Source organism: Balaenoptera acutorostrata, chromosome 6 (genome assembly GCF_949987535.1).
Source record: "Balaenoptera acutorostrata chromosome 6, mBalAcu1.1, whole genome shotgun sequence".
NCBI lineage: Eukaryota > Metazoa > Chordata > Mammalia > Artiodactyla > Balaenopteridae > Balaenoptera > Balaenoptera acutorostrata.
The window spans coordinates 23,769,821-23,790,584 of NC_080069.1; the positions used below are offsets into that span (position 1 = coordinate 23,769,821).

Here is a 20,764-nt window from a genome sequence, read left to right on the forward strand (position 1 = left end):
GTATTTGGAGAAAGGGTCTTTAAAGAGGTTATTAAGGTAAAAGGAGGCCATTAGGGTGGGTCCTAATCCAATCTGACTGGTGTCCTTACTAGAAGAGGAAATCTGGACACAGAGAAGCACCAGGGAAGTGTGCACACGGAGGAAAGACCATGTGAGGACACAGCAAGAAGACAGTCATTTGTCAGCCAGGGAGAGAGACCTCAGAAGAAACCAACCCTGCCAACACCTCGATCTGGGACTTCTAGCTACCAGAACTGTGAGAAAATAAATTTCTGTTGTTTAACCATCTGAATGTGGCATTTTGTTACTGCAGCCCGAGGAAAATAATACTCTTAGCTTCTGGATTGGCCTGTGGTGGCCTTGCTGAGTGACTTGGATCGGTGAGTCCCTTACGGCTCAGCCACGATCCGTTATATTCATGACCCTCAGGGTCTCACAAAGGTTTGTATGCTAGGTGAGTGCCATGTTCGCTACCACTCTCTAAGTCTGCCTTATTTCCAAAGCAGTTGAAGTTTCTCCTCAGACCATCACTGACCAGTCTAGTTCTGGCAAGCAGAAGGCACTCGGTGGCATTGTTGAAATTCAGGAAGTTTTCAAGTATAATTGTGTCTGCCAGTTGAATTCCTGGAAGAGTATGTGTCTGAGAAGGACCACGATGGTACCTCCTAGCTAACTCAGACCATCCTTAGCCACATTCCACACCGTCCGTGCCTAACAGACACTTGTTCACTGACTCAATTTTCAGGGCCAATTGGTCATTTCTAGGCCTTTCCATTCTTTCTAGCGCAGGCTCCTTGTTTTCTCCTATAGACAGGGCCAGTTCAGAGATGTCCTCTATGAGTCATCACTCTTAAGGACTCAGGGAAATCACCCTGAGTCCTTATTTTTGAAATGTGGCATCACTTATTTTTGAAATGTGACAGATTAAGCGCCTTACTAGGGAATGACCATTTCTTAGGTAATGAATGAAGGGCCTTGGTCGTGCCCTCCTCAGGAGCAGAGCCTCCAGAGCTTCAGAAGGACTTGGTGTGTTCTGTCCACCTTAGCGCAGGACCATGCTGGTATTTTCATGTAAGAAACTAAGGGTGTTAAATCAGATCATCTTATTAAAATAATAGAATATAAGATGGAAGGTAAGAAAGACTGAAGGAAAGGAAGAAAAAAAATCAGAACCAAAAGAGTTAACAGTGATAACATCGCAGGCCTGAGTCACCATCCTGAGAAAGGCTTGCTGGTGTCTAGGCACCTGAATTTTGGGAGGGCTTTCACCACTCCCAGAACTGATAAAGAGTGGCTCACTGCTGCCTAAGATGTTTATGCAAACAATGTGGGTGGTGCTGAACACTTGCTTTCCTTCTGGAATCTGGGATTTTGATATGTACCAGGGAGAGGGTGCCTACATGACCATCCCCCATAAAAGCCTGGGCTCCTCGGCTGAGGCTAAGCTCCCCTGGTTGGCAACATTTCACACATGTTGTCCTCATGGCTGGAGGACTTACGCGTGTCCTGTGTGGTTCCACTGGCAGAGGACTCGAGGGAGCTTGCCTCTGGTTCCCTCCAGACTTTGGTCCACTTGCCTTTTCCTTGTTGACTGTACTTTGTGTCCTGCTGCTGTAAGAAATCACAGCTGTGAATATAACCCTAGGCTGATTCCTATGAGTCCTTCCAGTGAATCATGGAGCCTGGGAGTGGCGTGGCGGACCCCAATATAGGAGTGATCACGGAGAACTGCCAGAGGCAAAGAACCCAGAGTGGAATGCAGCCTGGAGACATTCCCCATAGGACACAAGTCACCTCCATGAGAACTGCACAGAACAAGCTCTTAACATAGCGTCCTCCTTTCCACCTGTCACAGATGGGCCTTTCATAATAACAGGAGATCTGTTCTGCATTTCCACACTTTCAAGTAACAATCACAGGTCACAGGAAGACGCGTGACACAACATACTTATCTATTCCAAGCGCTTTATCTAGTAACAGGGCAACTCTACGAGGCTTTCTCAAGATTTGGCTCTTTCGGTGATTTCATTGCTTCTGAGAATGAGATTATTATCTTGTGCTCAATAAAACATACAAACAGATAAATGTGTTAATGTCTTTACTAACTGTTAGATTTGGGTAGACTAGTATAGGCTATGTGTGGTAGGATTAATTCTTAGATTTGCCAAAGTCCAAAAGAAGAGAACCAGGTAAGCATCAAACTTCACACTTGTCATCACAAGAAAAAGAATGTGTAACAATGTGAAGTGATGTTTGTTAACTAAACTTATTGTGGTAATCATTTCACAATATATACATACATCAGATCATTATGTTGTACACTTTAAACTTACACAATGTCATGTGTCAATTACGTCTCAATAAAACTGGAAAATAAATTTCACGCTAATGGTAGACATCTTGAACAAAAATTCCATTTTTAAATAATTTGTGAGGAAGAGTGAAAGCCACTGAACAACTAAACCCTTCTGAGACATTCCGTATGGATTTTTAACCTCTTTCAAGAGGCTAACTGTCCATTTTAATATTAGGGAAAAGTAGACAATCCTGCAACAGTGGAATGAAAAATTCCTCCATTCAAAATTTTCTTCTCAAATCAGAATATTTAGATTTATCCTACACTATGTTTGTAAGGGAAACATACTACCACAAGATTTTGCTCTCATTTATGCAAAAAATAGTAGCTCTCTTACAGTGTTTGTCACAATTCCGAGTTCAGAGGAAGTGTTAACTTAAATAGGATTTAGCCAAATATGTTTAAAAATATGTCAAGATCGGGACTTCCCCGGTGGTCCAGTGATTAAGACTTTGCCTTCCAAAAGGGGGTGCAGGTTCAATCCCTGGTCAGGGAGCTAAGATCCCACATGCCTCAGGGCCAGAAAAGCAAAACATAAAACAGAAGCAATATTGTAACAAGTTCAATAAAGACTTTAAAAATGGTCCACATCAAAAAGCTCTTTAAAAAAAATATGTCAAGATCAAACAGCTGTTTTTAAACTAATTGTGTATTTAAAGCTGTTTTGGTAGTTTTAGTGACAAAATAGAGATGCTTTTTTCTCAGCATTTTAAATTTGAATTAGCAATACTGTTAAACCAAAATGATTAGGGTCATACGGTTCACACTGTAATTTCAAAATTAACTCTTACACAAGAGAAGTTAATCTTAGAATAGGACAAAGAAATATATACTTGAAAACTAAGTTTAAGTAAATGTGAAATAAGTCCTTTGCAACATATAATTGCCATTTCATAAGAAAAGTAAAAGGCTGTGTGTTAGTCAGAGCAGAGGTAAGACAATTCTCACATTTCTGCACATCTTACAAACAGAAGCACCGACAGCCCTTTATTCTCAGCTATCTTTCCAAGGATGTTTATATAGAAAACAGCCTTGTAAGATAATGTCTTCTTCCAGAGGTAAGGGCAAGCATGCTTACCTCCCAAAAGATTCTGGTTCCCTGAACTCTTGTCTTATAACCCACTGTGCGTGCAGGCATCCATCTGGGCCTATCCACACAGCCCCTGTGTGACTCAGGGTCAAGGAGAACCAAGGCAAATATTCGGATGCCCATGCTGGCTGCAGTGGTTTATGAGTAACCAAGTAAGTAATAGGGTCCTTTGTTTCTGACCCATAAGTCTTCTGTCTTCTACCTGCATCCATGGAAAACGGCAGCTTAACTTGTTGCAAATAGGGCAAAATCTCAGATACTCCAAAGTTCTGGATGGAAAGATTAAAGTTCATCTCTCAGAAGACTTACTATAGAATGCATATGAAAAGGTCTATGACTAAATAATCTATTTATTTCAGGTCACTATGCAAACATTTATATATTTTAACATATTGATCTGCTCAATATGTTAAAATATATATGTATGTTTGTGCTCTTTTGTTTTTTATTGATGCATGATTAGAAATTCTTCTTTGTTTCCTTTTTAAAAATGGTATGTATTGCATTGTTTTTTGATAGAAAATAACAATGAAAAAAAATGTAGTCTGTGGTCTCACTAGTCAGAAAATCCCTGGTGACATAAAAAATAAATAATAGACATAGGCACACTTGGCTAGAAAATTCAAATAGTACAGAAAAGCTTAAAGAACACAGAAGCCACTCTTTCCCCCAGCACCAACTTAACCATTTTTATGGTTTATTAAAATTGTCTGGGCTTCCCTGGTGGCGCAGTGGTTGAGAGTCTGCCTGCCGATGCAGGGGACACGGGTTCCAGCCCTGGTCTGGGAAGATCCCACATGCCGCGGAGCAGCTGGGCCCGTGAGCCACAACTACTGAGCCTGAGCGTCTGGAGCCTGTGCTCCGCAACAAGAGAGGCCGCGATAGTGAGAGGCCCGCGCACCGCGATGAAGAGTGGCCCCGGCTCGCCGCAACTGGAGAAAGCCCTCGCACAGAAACGAAGACCCAACACAGCCAAAAATAAATAAATAATTAATTAATTAAAAATGAATATCTGCTTAAAAAAAAATTGTCTTTTACTTCTGCATTTACTGCTTCCCATAAATCCTTTCTTTTCAGATTTTCTGGTAGGAAACTCCACAATCTAAGACAGGGAAGGCATCAGGTTCCTGGTTTAGGCACGGCGGCCACCATCCCTCTGCCATGAGATCCTTCTCATCATTAACAATGTTTTAGGGAAGCTGCAGCTTAGGTTCCAGGCACTGGGGGAAATGTAAGCAAATACTTCCTCCTTCCTGTTCCCAACAGGGAAGTGTGCTGGGCCCACAAGACTCCAGTCCCTGTCACCTGGGGACACCCTCCCCTTTTCTCTTCCAAAAGAGAAAGAGGAAAAGATCTACCATGGCCATAGTTAATCTTCTGAAGAGCAGATCAGGAGCTTATTTTTGCTTTAACCATTTAGAAGCAGGATCAACTGAAGTCACTATTGTGAACTGATTACCATTCATTTTTAATTAAAATGTGACATAATAAAAAGCATGCATCTCGTTAACTATATGTCACATTTGCTCAGTTCTAAATTTTGCTACACCATATTCTATTCATGTAATTTCAGTCTTTGAGTTTGTTTCTGCAGTAAAATTTCTACCTACATAAAATTTTACAGAATTGAAGAAACATGTTATGTGTACAGCCAGATCTTTATCATTTCGAAATGTTTATATCCATACTTCAGTATGCTTTGATGATCTTATTTTTAACCTCAGAGTACAGGTTGGACTCTTTAGATATGCAGATTAATCTATGATCTTGTGATTTCAGAGTCACAGGCAATGATGGAATCATTCACCAACCAATTGCTAGTGTCAGGAAGCAGATTTCTCTTCTGCCCTATTAGGTTTAGTAATTAGGGGCCTGCAAATTAAAATGACAAAAGATAGTTTAACAGGAGAAGAAGTTTATTCATATATATGGGAGCTAACAAGAGAAGTAACTATCTCACTAAATGTTTAAAGTTAGAGGTTTATATATCTAACTTAGAAGAGAAAAGGAAAGTGGAAGAAAGGACTTCTATTCTTTTAGAAGAATAAATGAACGATAAGTAATTTTGTGATTATTTTGTGTCTGCACGTTCAAGGGGTCTTTCCTTCTTCTATGCGAATCTCCCCAGAGAGGGGATTTGTGGTAGGTTTACTCTTGATTTCTCTCCTGGGAGTAGACCTGTCTTGAAGAGGGAATCATAGAAGCCTCATTTCTCAGAAATGTCTGCTTTTAGTCAAATAAGGAAAGCTCTTTCTGCATCTGTTGATTCCCAAATGTTTTGAGCTTAAAATAATCTCCATACCAATTCTGAGGGTCCAACTGGGTCTCTAGGCATTCCTCCCTATATGTCCTCACTTGTAATGCTGTGAGGCAGTGCCTACTCTACCTTGTACAGATAAGGAAACTGGCTCAGAAGGACTCAGTTACCTGCCCCCGGTGAACAACTAGCCAGTTTCAGAGCTGGATTATTACAAGGGACATCTGAATCCATAGCCCAGCCTCTTAGCCCTTTGAGACATGATCACTCAAGAGATCTTAGAGGGCTTCCCTGGTGGTGCAGTGGTTAAGAATCCACCTGTCAAGGCAGGGGACACGGGTTCGAGCCCTGGTCCGGGAAGATCCCACATGCCGCAGAGCAACTAAGCCCGTGGGCCACAGCTACTGAGCCTGTGGGCCACAACTACTGAAGCACACATGCCTAGAGCCCGTGCTCCGCAACAAGAGAAGCCACTGCAATGAGAAGCCCGTGCATTGCAACGAGTAGTCCCTGCTGGGTGCAACTAAAGAAAGCCCATGAGTGGCAACAAAGACCCAACACAGCCAAAAATAAAATAGAACAACAACAACAAATGTTTAAAAAAAATAAGAGAGATCTTAGAGCTCATGTGATCCAACCCTCTTTATGCTATTGAATAAATTTGTTTACCTCACTGTCAATCACTAAATGGGGGGTCTTGGACAATTTTCTCAGCCCATTTGTGTCCCGGTTTTTCCATCTGTAAAATGATTACAGTATTCACTTCAGAAGCATGCTTTGAGGAACAGTGCCAGGCACATAGTAAGTGCTAAGTATCTGCTCTTATTATTATTTACTTTATAGACATCAACACATTCTTATAAAATATTCCAAGCCTAAGTGTACAGAGTAAAACATGTAAATCATCTCTTACCCACCTGCCCACCCTCTTCCCAGGGGTCACCATCAGTGGATGTGTTTCTAGTCCTTTACCATCATAGTCATACATATTTTTAATCTGTGCACTCATGAGCTGTCTTCATGCATTTTAACAGAAATGGAATCATATTTTGCAAATTATTCTCCAACCTCCTGTTTCCATTTAAACCACTCAAGTCTTATAGATCTTTCCATGTCAGAACATCTCAGTGTTGCTCATTCTTTTTTAACAGCTGCATGGTGTTATACTGAATGGACTTAACATGATGTACCCTTCTGATATTGATAAGCTTCTAGGCAGTTGTGGGGCTTTTGGTTTTGTTTTTTTCATGTAGCTAGACAAGCCCTTAGTGATTATAGACATGTGGAAAAGCTAAAGAGAGCATGTTGTTCCAGAAAAGTTCACATTAATATACAGCAGAGACTCTTCTCTCATGATCGGCTTCGTGTCTCTCCAGCTCTGATAGATAGTATCATCTAAACAAACATTTGGGTTTTTTTTTACCCATTTCTAGTGGGGCTGCACTTTTGGTTCCCTAACAACTTGCAGCTTCTCATCTGGGCAGAGTGAAGAACAAAAATAAAGGTGATGGTGGAGCTTGTGCCTAGGATGACACCCACTGGACTGAGATAATGAAACAGCCACTGAATGAGGCACGTTTGACCCTGGGGATGTCAGAGGTTTCTAAGGGAGCTTTTAATGGGCTAGTATCACAGGGTCACTTTTTAAAAACAGGTTCTACTTAAGTTGGACTGCATCTTTCTGCATGTTTCTTTCTACCATCCTAGTTTCCTTCCAAACCAATGGGATGACAAACCATGCTACAATAACATGAACATGTCGGTTTACATGAGGGAGTAGGGAGTTTACCCTTATCTGGGGAATTCTGAAATAGAGACTCCTGGAGGCACTATTTCTACCTGAATGTTTTGCACACTGCTAACTAATCACTTCTTAACTGCATGAGAGAGGAGTTTTTCTATGTACCATTTCAAATCAGAATCCGATGGTATTTTACCATTAGGCAACAAAAGATCATCAGTTTCCAAAATTTAGTGAAATTTACAATAATTGAAAAAAAATTTTGTGCTAGCAAAAGTATCCAAGAGAGAAGAATCCAAGCCAGGAGCAAATATATTATCAAATTATTCATGAAATAATAATGATAATGATGTTGTGTGTTTGTGGAGAGCTTCCCATAAATGACACACTGAGCCAAGCACTTGGCTTAGATCACCTCACTTAGTTGTCTCGACAGCGTAATCACTCTCACCTAAATATGAATTCAATCAGTCTGACTGGTTGAAATGCAAGGAAGTGTTCACTGATGTTCCCTGGTTTATAAAGAAAACTGCTTGTTATTACTTCTTTTCTGGATTATTTCACAGACATTAGATCGAAGTTTTAGAAGAAAATTCCCCATTTTAGTTTAGCAGATCTTCCCATGTTTTTATCATGTCTTAGCTATAAAAATTTCAGAAATGCAAATATATAATGTAATATAATATAATATACTCTTTACAAATAAGTAAAAGCAAAGATTTATCTCATTCACAAAAATGCTAAAAAAGCAAGATAGCAGAATTAATGCTTTAAACTTAACACCTGACTACTACAGGCTACTACAGATGAATAAACGTCTATAGAAGACAAACTACAGGGACTCCCCTGGTGGCGCAGTGGTTAGGAGTCTGCCTGCCAATGCACGGGACACGGGTTTGAGCCCTGATCCACGAAGATCCCAGGTGCTGCAGAGCAACTAAGCCCGTGCACCACAACTACTAAGCCTGTGCTCTAGAGCCCGCAAGCTCTGCAACATGAGAAAGCCACCGCAATGAGAAGCCCGCGCACTGCAACGAAGAGCAGCCCCCGCTCGCCTCACTATAAAGAAGGACTATATGATGAACAGCATCAAATTTATAATCACTGGGCAAACCATGAGGTACGATTTGAAATATACTAGAAATGGTCAGTGTCTTTCAAAATATCCCTTCTAGTCTTCCCCATAGTGTCTAAGGGGCCACCATGGCATTGAAATATTGATTTACTGTGAATCTCAAAGACTTTTCAATCTTAAGAAGTGTCTTTCTGAAATGGAACTACCCTTTGTGGCATTCTTTTTTAAAAATAATTAATTAATTAATTATTTTTAAAAATAGATCTTTATTGGAGTATAATTGCTTCACAATACTGTGTTAGTTTCTGTTGTACAACAAAGTGAATCTTTTAAGTCAGGGTCTCTCATCCGTTTATTCATCCAACAATATTACTTGAACCACAATTGCCAGCAGGCACCGTGTAAGGCTCTGAAGAGGATGGGAGACAGAGGCAGAGCTTTCCTAGGAAAGCTCACATTTTCACCTCCTTTATTCTCACCTGAGAGCAGCTGACACAGAAAGAGCAGGAGAAAATGTTGATGTCTGAGTAGGTAAGAGGGAAAGGACAGAACACTCTCTTTGACCGCCTTACTCTGAGCTGCCATGGGCTGGCTCTGTGGACAGAACATAAAACATGTGGTAAGATTGTGCTGGGGTAAGTGGTTTCTACATGGACTATTTCTAAGACAGTGTTATGCTCTTACAATTTCTCACTTTCATTGTATGTCTCTGCTCTGAATACATTTCAGAGAAAAATCTTGGGTGAGCATTCAAGTAAAGCAATGAAAATGTACTGCAGTGTGATCAAGCGGGTATTTTAGCGATTTATAATTATGCCTCTAACATATAAAATGCTCTACACTTCACAAGTTGGGCTTGTTAGGAGGCAGATAAATTCATGAATGTGTGCAGTCTCTATTATATTTCTATCCTGGACTATTTTTCTTAAAGATTTTTATAGCTGCATAGGAGGTGATTTTAAGAAAAATACTTTGACTACTTTTTTCATGTTAAATACTCACTACAAATATTGTAGGAATATTCAAAGATAGAATTCTCCTGTTCACCTCCTGTCTTGAAGAAGCTTTTACTTTGTGTTTTTGAGTGACATAAAGTCTCTTTGACTTTGTGTTTGAAAGTGACATAAGTGTGGTAAGTGTCCTGATACAAGGATGGCATTTTCGGTTCCGTGCCTGTCTCTCAAAGGTTCAATGAAGCACAGAGGAGCAGGTGACTTCCTTACTGTTTCTGTGTGGGCTCTGCCTGTCCTATCACTGAGTCTGCCTGTCATCCTTGTGCAAATGGGCAGGCAGTTTACAGGCCCCATGGGGTCTGTGTCCTGGCTTCAATGTTGGACCCATTAGGAGAGCCCTGGGGGACCATATGAGTTTCCCGCAGGGTCCTACCTGAGCTCAGGGGAGCAAAGGGGGAGATTGAGGGCAGTGAGAGCTCTCAGCACCGCTGCCCCTGGGCTCCGTCCCTGGAGGTAGTGATGAATGCCCAGACCTAAGAGCCTTCTGTCCATGTTTGCTGCACATATAAACTTAGTGAGGCAGTGATGAATTTGTGGAGAAAACAATATTTTTTTAAGTCCAAAGAACTAAATAGAGTCCCTGACCTGTTGTGATTCCAACTTTGTATACATCTCTTAATCTCCATGAACCTCCATTTTTCTGCGCAAAAGAGAGGTAACAGTGATTGCCCTGACTACCTCCACGATGGAAGATGTATTGGTGTTTTACGTACAATGAAAAACTATACAGGAGTTCCATGGCCGATGGTTTGTAGAATGAGGAAAGGTAGAATAAAAACAGTGACAGAAGGAACAAAAACAGAAAGACGGGGTGTTCTTTTCTTTTAAACAATAATGAATTCACTGAGGAGTCTGAAAAGTTCCAGGAGCTGGGTGCTGCAGAGCCCAGCGGACACCATGGAAACCTCAGCAGGATGTCCAGTGTTTCAATGTTGCATCACCGTTAACTAATAGGAAGCCAGTTTCCTCTCCCTAACTTTCGGAGAACTAAGGATTGTATATTTTGGAAAATAAGGTTGAAAATGAGAATAAAGAGTGAAGATGATTGGATTGTAAATTTTTTTTTAAATTTCCTATTTTCCTGCTGCCTCAACACCCAGGGGACCAGGTGCGTGGGTGTGCCCAGGCTGGTTCCTGCCGCAAGATTCCCTTTTTGCCCTCCCCGACTGTGACCTAGACATTCCAAGAAACAATGAAATCTCCTCAAGCCTTGTTTCTGCTCCACCCAGACTTGCCCAAGGTCCTCACTCTCTCTCGACTCCCCACCTGCTAGGTGGCTGCTGAATGGTGAGGTGCGCCCTGTCTTCTCCTCTAGGACCTGTGAATATAATAAACTCTGTAATTTCTTCTGCAGAAATATTGCAGTGGCCCTTAAAGACCCTACAAGGGGGACTTACTCCCCCATTTACAATGATACTGGCAGCAAATGGAATTTTAATTCCAAATGTATGCAGTTTGGGGAAGCTAGATGATTTCCTATACAGACTATCTAGAAGGTTCTGTTGGCTCCTAGACACCCAATAAGCTATTAGAGAGTCTGTTTCCCGGACCTTGGCTCACAATAGCTCAGTTTCTCAGGCCCCATCTTTATTTTCATTCTCCCCATTTACACTAGCGCTTATGACTGTCAGCCATGGTTTATGACTAATAAAACCCTATTGTGTAAAATGCACTAGAGTGAGGACCTTGCACAACAGGTGATTTAGGCATAAGAAGCTATCCTTCTGCTATATTCTTTTAAAATACTGAATCATTTTTTAAAACATGAATTACAAGCTGTCAGGCATGTCAGTCATGTACACGCAGATATGCAACTAAAACTGTGCAGGTGTATCCCTCAGATTGTTTAGTGCTTACAATTTATTTTTGAAAGACATTTTGTGCTAAGTGAATGTAATCTAACATATAATTTTGGTATGTTTTACGAAAGGGACAATCATACTTCCCACTATTATCATTTAATTAATATGAAAAGAGTTAGTTTGGCTTTTGCTCAATTTTGAATGTGATTTTTAAATCTCATTTTATTAATTTAGATGAACTATAGAACTGTGGTATATCATAGTATCAGCAATTCAGAAATCCTCAATGCAGTTTAACTTTCAACCTGTTCCAAGAGGATTTAAGGGCATCATAATGTCCCAGGGCTGTAAAAATTTGCTTGTGGATGTAGTAACCATACGCTTATCTCACATACAACTTTTCAGTCTTAGAATTAATGGTTTTTGTGAATTAAAAATTATTCTGCAAAAATTAGCATAACTGTCCTTGCCTTTAAGCCTCACTCTGGTGAGCTGGTATTAGGAATAATGAGAAGAAACTTGTATCAACCCTGCCCCGCACCACTGGTTAAACTACAATATGCTCTATACACCGTGAATCACTTCCTTTAAGAAAGTTATCTTATGAGATGGCAGCTGCTTATACCTGGAAATGTAGAAAATACTTCACTCACAACGTTTACGGAGACTAACTGATGAGGAAACACCCAAGGCAGAGACAAATGAGACGGAGCTGTGCGCTCAGGGATGCATGGGCTGGGATGCAGGAACCGAAACTAGCACCAAGTGGCCCCTGACCTGACGTGATTCTGCAGGGAATTGCAGCAGATACGTTTGCTGGGAAATCAGGCAACGCTCAAGGAGGAGGAGGCTGCAGATTTGTAATTTAATAACGAGGAATTTAAACTGTTGCCACAAGAGGAGGGGCATTTCTGGTAGAGCAAACCTCCATGCAGAGGCCTGGACTTGGAAGAAGGCGGCACACTCTCCGGACAAGCAGGATGCTGGGCGGAACTTGGCTGAAGTTTAGGAAACAGGATGGTGAGAAGAGTCTGGGGAGTCAGGTCAGGGCCACTCTGTGAGGGGCCCTGAGTGTGAGAGTAAGGAAGGGAGACCGCAGTCCCCAGGCAAGGGGGTGCCCAGGGAGGCACGGGGGAGAGGGGGGAATATGCCCACCTTCTCTGGGGGAAGATGCCTCCCCCTCCCCAGGCCCCACAGGGGTGGGAGGCGAGGCTGGGGGATTTGCTTCAGAACACAGACGGGAATCTATTGTTATAGACTGTATCTGAAATGAAGAAAATTAGTAATCAGTAATGAGTTAAAATAGAGATCATTTCATTTGGAATTAGACAAATCCTTAAAAGGTGCTACATACACATGGAAGTTCATTTATCTTCTGGTGCAGAGTCAGGTTTTGGTTTTAGTTTTGTTTGTTTTCCCTTTTTTCTAACCAGCCACAATGAAATCAGGGCTGGGGTAGAGTTCTCAGTAGCAGTGACTGCATTCCGGAGGGAGGGGCAGTGAGCAGGGTCTCACCTCCTTGCCTGGATGCAGCTCACCGAGCTCTCAGGGAGGAGGGCGAGCTCCCTGCCGTCTTCCGCGGTCCCGAGCCCTCGTCCTTCTCCAGCCCGAGGTCAGAGAGGTGAGCGGTCCCTCCTTCCTCAAGGGCACAGCCCTGCCTTCCCCTCCTCAGGAGTGTCTCCTGGGATGAGCCCTGGGTGTGGGGCCCTGAGAGGCTGCCCCCGGCAGCTCCCTGCAGTACTAAGGGCTCCTCCCAGCGTTTGCCAGCAGCTTCCGTGCTGGTGCTTGTTAGGGCCGCTGGGCTGGGAGGACGTGACCCACAGAATTGTGTCATTTAGTGAATCCACAAAGTGGCATCACTCAGCCCGGGTTGTTAGTATCACATCCAGATGGCCCTCAGGAAACATCTGATAGAAATTGGTAAGTGTAGGTCACCTGAAATGCACCTAGAGAGAGGAGATCCTGCGGCAGGGAAGGGCTTAGGGGACCGGCAGAGCCAATGATAGCCAGACACAGGATAAGATAAGGCCTGGGTGGGTCAACAGGGAGACATTAGATGAAGTCATTAAGGGAGCTCAGGGTCAGGTCTGGTTTCTAACTGTGATACTAATTTTTTATCAAATCAAATCCTGGCCATGTACTTCCTATGTGGAGTGAAGGCTGCCTTAGAAACTGGCATGTTTTTATATCTACAGTACTTCTCTCACTTCCTGAACAAGTATTGGCCTGGGAGCACGTCAGTACCCTTTATTTTTGTGGGGTGTCCAGGCATGCAGTGTTCCATTTCCAGCAGCATCGGGAGAGACTGACACCACCCTCAGCAGAGGGAGCAGAGCTGTGTTTGAGGGGAAGCATCTCCAGTTATACAAGGTCAATTGGTTCTCTGTAAAAAGTGACAGTGTCCACATGCAGTCCTAAGGGCTCTTTTATCCATCACACGTGACAGGTTGGCAGAGTAAAGACTCTTTTCTTCCAGCAGTGATGAGAATATGTTCCTGTTTTGATTTAAGTACATAACCAGAAACAGACTAAAAAGGCATTATAGAAACTATAGAAATGAGTCAAAGATCTACAACAACCAAGCGAAAGCACCATCAAAAAAATGTCACATTTAAAAGGGTAGGAAACCTGTGGCATTTTTTAGTCACCTTTTAGTGCAGCTTGAGGAAAGTGGCAGCCAGATCCCCAGCCCCCTTTTGCAAACCTGAGAGAGAGCAGACTGATCTGTAATGTTCTAACCTGTCTGTGGGCTGCCTAAGGATTGGTCTTTTGACACCTAACTCAGAGTTCAGACAAACAAAAATGGCTCAGATCTCAGAATAAGGGAGCCATGGGAAGCAGCGGGTATGATTTGTAAAAACGGTTGCAAAGGTAACTATAGACCCACAGACACCAAGGACAAGAGATTACTGATTGAGGAGTACAGTAGGACAGCTAAGGCCCCAAGAGTAAGCAAGAGTGAGACTCTTAGAAAAGCAAGACATTTAAAAGCAGATGTATAAATAGGAGAACTGGGGGGAAAAAACACACACACACTGGTCCAGAGACAACACAGGCCTGAAAAGACCCTAAGACATCACATTAGGCTGATTACAAAGGTCTTCCCCTGTGTAGAGCAAGTACAAGAAGACTGGGAGAGGTGGCTGTTTTTTAAAATGCCCAGTTTTCAACAAAAGATCACCAGGCATACAAAGAAACAGTAAAACTAGGCTCATTCAAAGGAACAAAATAAATATCCAGACACCATACCTCAAGAAACAGGTTTTGGACTTACTGGAAAAAGATTTTAGAACAACTATCTTATGTATGCTCAAAACGTTAAAGGAATACACCAACAAAGAACTAAAGGAAATCAAGAAAACAATGAAATGAAAATGAAAATGAAAGCACAACTTACCAAAACTCATGGGATGCAGGGAAAGCAGTACTTAGAGGAAAATATAATGTAAAAGCTTACATTGAAAAAGAAGAAACATATCACAATCAGCCACCTAACCTTACACCTTAAGGGACTAGAAAAAGAAGAACAAATTAAATTGAAAGCTCAAAGAAGGAAGGAAATAATAAAGATTAGAGCAGAGATAAACAAAGAGAGACTAGAAAAACAATAGAAAAAATCCATGAAACCAAGAGTCGGTTCTCTGAAAATCAACAAAATTGACAAATCTTTAGCTAGATTGACTAAGGAAAATAAAAAAAAAGAAGACTCAAATAATTGAAATCAGAAATAAAGACAAAGACATGGCTACATATTTAACAGAAATAAAAGGATTATAAGAGATTACTATGAACTGTACACTAAAAAACTGGATAATCCAGGTGAAATGGATGAATTCCTAGAAACACATAACTTACCAAAACTAAATAAAAAGGAAACAGAAAATTTGAATAGACCTAGTAAGGAGATTTAATTGGTAACCAAAAGTTTCCTGGCAAAGAAAAGCCTTGGACCAGATGACTTCATGGATGAATTCTACCAAATATTTAGAAGAACTAAGAAGAACCAACACCAATCCTCTCAAACTCTTACAAAACTTAAAGGAGAAGGAACACTCTCTAACTCATTCTGAGGCCAGCATTTCTCTGATACCAAAGCCACATAGACACTACAAGAAAAGACAACTGTAGACCAACATGCCTTATAAACAATGATGCAAAAATCCTCAACAAAATACTGGTAAATCAAATTTAGCAGCATATTAAAAGGATTATGCACCATGACCAAGTGGGATTTATTTCTGGAATGCAAGGGTGGTTCAATATATAGAAAACAAGCAATGTCATATACAGTACTAATGAAATGAAGGGGAAAAGCACAGGATCATCTCAACTGATGCAGAAAGAGCACTTGACAAAAGTCAGCACACTTAGATGATAAAAGCACTCAAGAGACTAAGAATAGAAGAAACTACCTCCACATAATAAAAAGCCATATATGAAAAACCCACGCTGAACATGATAATTTTTGGTGAAGGTTGAAAGCTTTTCCTCTAAGATCAGGAACAAGACAAGGATGCTAGATTTTGTCACTTCTGTTCAACATAATACTGGAAGTCCTAGCCAGAGAAATTAGGCATGAAAGACATCCAAATTGTAAAGTAAGAAGTAAAATTATCTCTGCAGACAACATGATTTTATATGTAGAAAACCCTAAAGATCCACCCCCCCCCAAAATTGTTAGAACTAATCAGGGAACAATGTTTCGGGATACAAAATCAATACACAAAAATCAGTTGCAATTCAATACACTAGTAAGGAACAATCCAAAAATAAAATTAAGAAAGCAATTCCATTTACAACATTATCAAAAAGAATAAAATACTTTGGAATAAGCTTAGTCAAGGAGGCAAAAGACTTGTACTCTGAAAACTACAAAACATTGCTAAAAGAAATTAAGGACACAAATAAATGGAAAACCATTCTGTGTTCATGGATTAGAAAACTTAATATTTTTAAGATGTCAATGTTTCACAAAGTGATCTACAAATCATTTTCAACAAGGGTACCATGTATTCAGAAAGGACAGTCTTTTCAACAATTGGTGCTGGGAAAATTGGATATTCACATGTAAAGGAATAAAATTGGACCCTTACCTTACACCATATACAAAAATGAACTCAAAATGGATCAAAGTCCTAAACATAAGACCCAAAACTATAAAACACTTAGAAGAAAACATAGTATAAAAATTTCATCACATTGGATTTGGCAATGATTTCTTGGGTATGAAACCAAAAGTACAGACAACATAAGCCAAAATAGATAACAATATAACATATAGCTATAAATGCTTACATTGAAAAAGAAGAAATATCAAAACATAACAACAGAATTTAAAACTTGGATACATCAAAGAACATTATCAACAGAGTGAAAAAGGCAACCAATGGAACAACAGAAAATATTTGCAAATCATATATATGATAAGGGGTTCATATCCAGAATATATAAAGAACTTTGTACATCTCAACAACAAAAAAATCAATCTGATTTTAAAATGCACAAAGTACTGCAATAAACATTTATCTAAAGAAGATACACAAATGCCCAATAAGCACAGAAAAAGATGTTTGTTAGGGAAATACAAATCAAAACCATAGTAAGATACTACTTCACTCCCTTTAGATTGGCTATTTTTTTTTTTAATGGAAAATAAGATGTGTCGGCAAGGATATATAGGAAACTTCGTGCACTGCTGGTAGGAATGTAAAACAGTGCAGCCACTTGCAAGACCGTTATGGCAGTTCTTCAAAAAATTAAAAATAGAAATACCATATGATCCAGCAATTTCACTTCTGGGTATATATCCAAAAAAGTTGAAAGAAGGGTCTCAAGGAGATATCTGTACACTCATGTTCACAGCAACATTATCCACCATAGCCAAAAGGTGGAAACAATCCAAATATCTACCAATAGATGAATGGATTAAAAAAATCTGGGATATACATACAGTGGAATATTATTCAGCCTTAAAATGAAGGAAATTCTGACACATGCCACAAAATGGATGACCCTTGAAAACATTAAGTGAAATAAGCTAGTTACAAAAGAACAAAAATTATATGATTCCACTTATATGAGGTATCTATTCAAATGTATAAAGCCAGTAAAATGGTGATTGCCAGCGCCTGGAGAAAGAAAGGAAATGGGGAGTTAGTTTTTAATGGGTAGCAAGTTTCAGTTTGGGACGATGAAAGAAGTTCTGATGGATGCACTTGGAGGGCATTGTGCTGAATGAAAGAAGTCAGACAGAGAAAGACAAACACTGTATGATATTACTTACACGTGGAATCTAGAACCCATAACAAACTAGTGAATATAACAAAAAGAAGCAGACTCACAGATATAGAGAACAAACTAATGGTTACCGGGGGGAGGGGGGCAAAAAAAGGGTGGGGAGTGGGAGGTACAAGCTATTGGGTGTAAGAGAGGCTGCAAGGATGCATTGTACGACACGAAGAATATAGCCAATATTTTGTAATCACTGAAAATGGAGTGTAACCTTTAACAATTGTATAAAAAATATACACAGTAAATATTAGTTGTTTTACCTCTCAAAAAAATTCTGAAGATGAATAGTGGGGTGATAGTGACACAACAATGTGAGTGTACTTAATGCCACTTAAAATACTTAAAAGGGTAAATTATATGTTATGTATATTTTACCAGAAGAAAAATTTAAACAAAGTAAAAGTGCATTTTCATTTAGGTGAAATGTTAGCAATGAGACCCAGACTGATACAATGAGAAACAGAAAGCTTCCTGCCTATGAACTCCCTGTGGTAATGGGAAACTCTACTCGTCCCAGCCACTGCTGCAGATTTCCTGGGCACTCTGGGTGGGTGCCACCACGCCCATCCTCAATTTCATGTCAGTGACACAAAGCCCATTGCGACTGTACCTTGTTTGGTGTCACGCGGTGGCAGGACAGGACAGAATTTCTCAGTTCTTACCAGGGAATATAGTCATCATCAACTTCACACAGTGAGAGTCTCAAATTGCCCACAATCTTATCTAGCTCTTGCCAGCAGGAACACCTTTTTTATCTTAAGGTAATGAACTCTGAATCATTAATACAAATCAAGAGCTGAACGACGGAAAGTTACACACCCATGATTCAATCAAGATAAACGCCGAGAGGCCACGTGCTCCCACCCCCTGTGATTTGGATGCTTATATTACCCAGCTATGATGAGCGAGCCAGTTCTGACTGAAACTGCTTCCCACTGAAAACGGGTAGCGGAAAGTCTCCCAGGAGATTGTCTGTTAGGCAGCTTCCCCACTGTTTCTTGGGGAACACAGTGCAGTAAACAGATCATCTCAGGGGGCTGTCAAATAGACAAAACAGGAGTGAAGGTAACAAAATCAGCCCTTAGCAAACAACATAAACTGGCATTAAGAAGAAGAAAATGGTGATTGAAAGAAAAGTGTTACTTGAAAGTAATAAAGCCAAAATCAGGAGAAAAAAGCAGAAAGCAAAACCAAAGTAAGTGTAAATGAGAAAATAAATTAAAATGAAATTTGAAAATGACCTAACAACTTTCTAATAGAGAGAAGTGAATCCAGTCAAGCTCTTCAGGCTCCAATCTGGAGGAAGGTAAAGTGAGGTGTGAACAATCAAAGCCACTTGCTTCTGTTCTGCAGGTGACAGCTGAGCTAGGACCCTTACCTGTGCACCTCTCCCCTGCATCCTCCTTTCATCCTTCCTCCCCTTCCCTGGTTGATTCTTGGCCTAAGGTAGTTCTTGAGGACCAAGCATTGGGTTCAGATTGATTTAGGGAATAATATACATCTTGATGCATCTTGAGGGCTTCCTATGACTGAGGAAAGGACCAGTAAAGGACAAAGACTCAGGAAAAACTGATGCTCAGAGAGGTTGTGTCCAGATAAGAGGGCAGAAAAGCAAAGCCTGGCCTGGAACTGCTCTGTCTCTCATTTCCCTGAACCAAGACGCCCCAGGTCCTGAGCTGAGCAAGTCCACACCCCTTTATGAAGCAGGGAATGCGTTTTGTCCAACGCTGAACTCCTCATTGCTGGCTTCCAAACCGCAGGAACATCTGTGTCTATTCTACATCTCACTCCCAGCAGGGAGACAGAATTCACAAAGGCACCAAACAATCCAGCATCTTTGTTTCTATGTGGAACCTTGAGCAAAGATGGCAGATCCCTAAGAACAGAGCCACAGCCTGGGCTGGGACAACAGCAAAACCACGGCACATAGGTGTCCATTCAGGATCCTGAGGTCAGCAGTTCTCCAGGTCTTTTCTGACCACTGCCCTTGGGTGCACCCTCACCTCCTAAACCCAGCCCTAAGGTGACCCAGACTTGCCTCTGCCCCACCAAGAACACGATTGCGTTGTAAAGTCTTCCTCCCTCTCATCCTCTCTTTCTTCTGTGTGCTCTGGGAATCTAACTGCACGTAATTAATAATAATAATAAACAGGAAAATAAAGGGCTACTTCAATCATACCTTAGAATATTCCAGAGTAACACAGAAATTGACCATTGTGTAACTCTGAGCCTCAGTTTCTTCGTCTGTAAAATGAAGACACTCATGGAGAAAGATTAAATGATATGATGCACCTGAAGTGATTAAAACCATGCCTGGCTCACAATAAACACTCAGTAAATGTCAGACACCAACCACGGTTCTTCACCTTGACACAAACTCCAGCCTCCCTTTCTAGATGCCACTCCTTGTAGTACTCAGGGGTGTTGTTTGCTCATTTTCTCACATTCCATTTGCCATGGTGTCCAGAGCATTTCTTATCAATTTCTCATCAATTCCAGATTAATCATCTTCTTCCCTTACAAAAAGTGGGCACAACAAACAAAATGAGAAAGTGCCTCTTTTCCTTTACGATAAGCATCGTTTGACTATAGCCACCTCTGTCCTTCCAGGCCACTGTCATGTTCACGTTGAGATATATTGGAGTTCTTACTCCGGAACCTGTGAATGTGAACTTATTTGGAAATCTGGTCTTTGCAGAAGTCATCAAGTTAAGATGAGGTCATGACAGTGGACCCTAATCCAATATGACCTGGGTCCTTACAAGAAGAGAAGAGACATGCACAGAGGGAAGATGAAATAAAGACACAGAGGAAGAACACCCCATGACAGTGGAGGCAGAGATTGGAGTGATGATCTACAAGCCAAAGAACTCCAAGAATTACTGACAACATCATAAACTAAGAGAATGACCTGGAAGAGATTCTCCCGAGACCCTGGCCCTGCCCATGCCCTGCCAAGACACTGATTTTGGACTTCCAGCCTCCAGAATTATGAGGGAATAAATTTCTGTTGTTTTAAGCCCCTCAATTTCCAGTACTTTGTTACAGCAGCCCTAGGAAACTAATACAGGGAGAGATTTAATTCCTTTCAGTTTAAAGGTGCCCTGTACTGTTTGACAGGGGAGGGTTTTCAAAAGGC

At 41.0% G+C, this 20,764-nt stretch overlaps 1 protein-coding gene across 4 annotated transcripts in view; it reads right to left on the minus strand.

Annotated features, from left to right (window-relative positions):
- The window catches only part of LOC103017183 (contactin-associated protein-like 3), a 250,501-nt gene that overhangs the window by 109,473 nt on the left and 120,264 nt on the right, over positions 1–20,764 (minus strand). The window contains exon 2 of one of the 4 annotated variants that reach the window (XM_057547776.1): positions 8,999–9,113. The exons of the other annotated variants lie outside the window; for them this stretch is intronic. Within the exon in view, the coding sequence (XP_057403759.1) occupies positions 8,999–9,113 (115 nt within the window). The remainder of the gene's footprint in view (positions 1–8,998; positions 9,114–20,764) is intronic. 4 annotated transcript variants of the gene reach the window in all.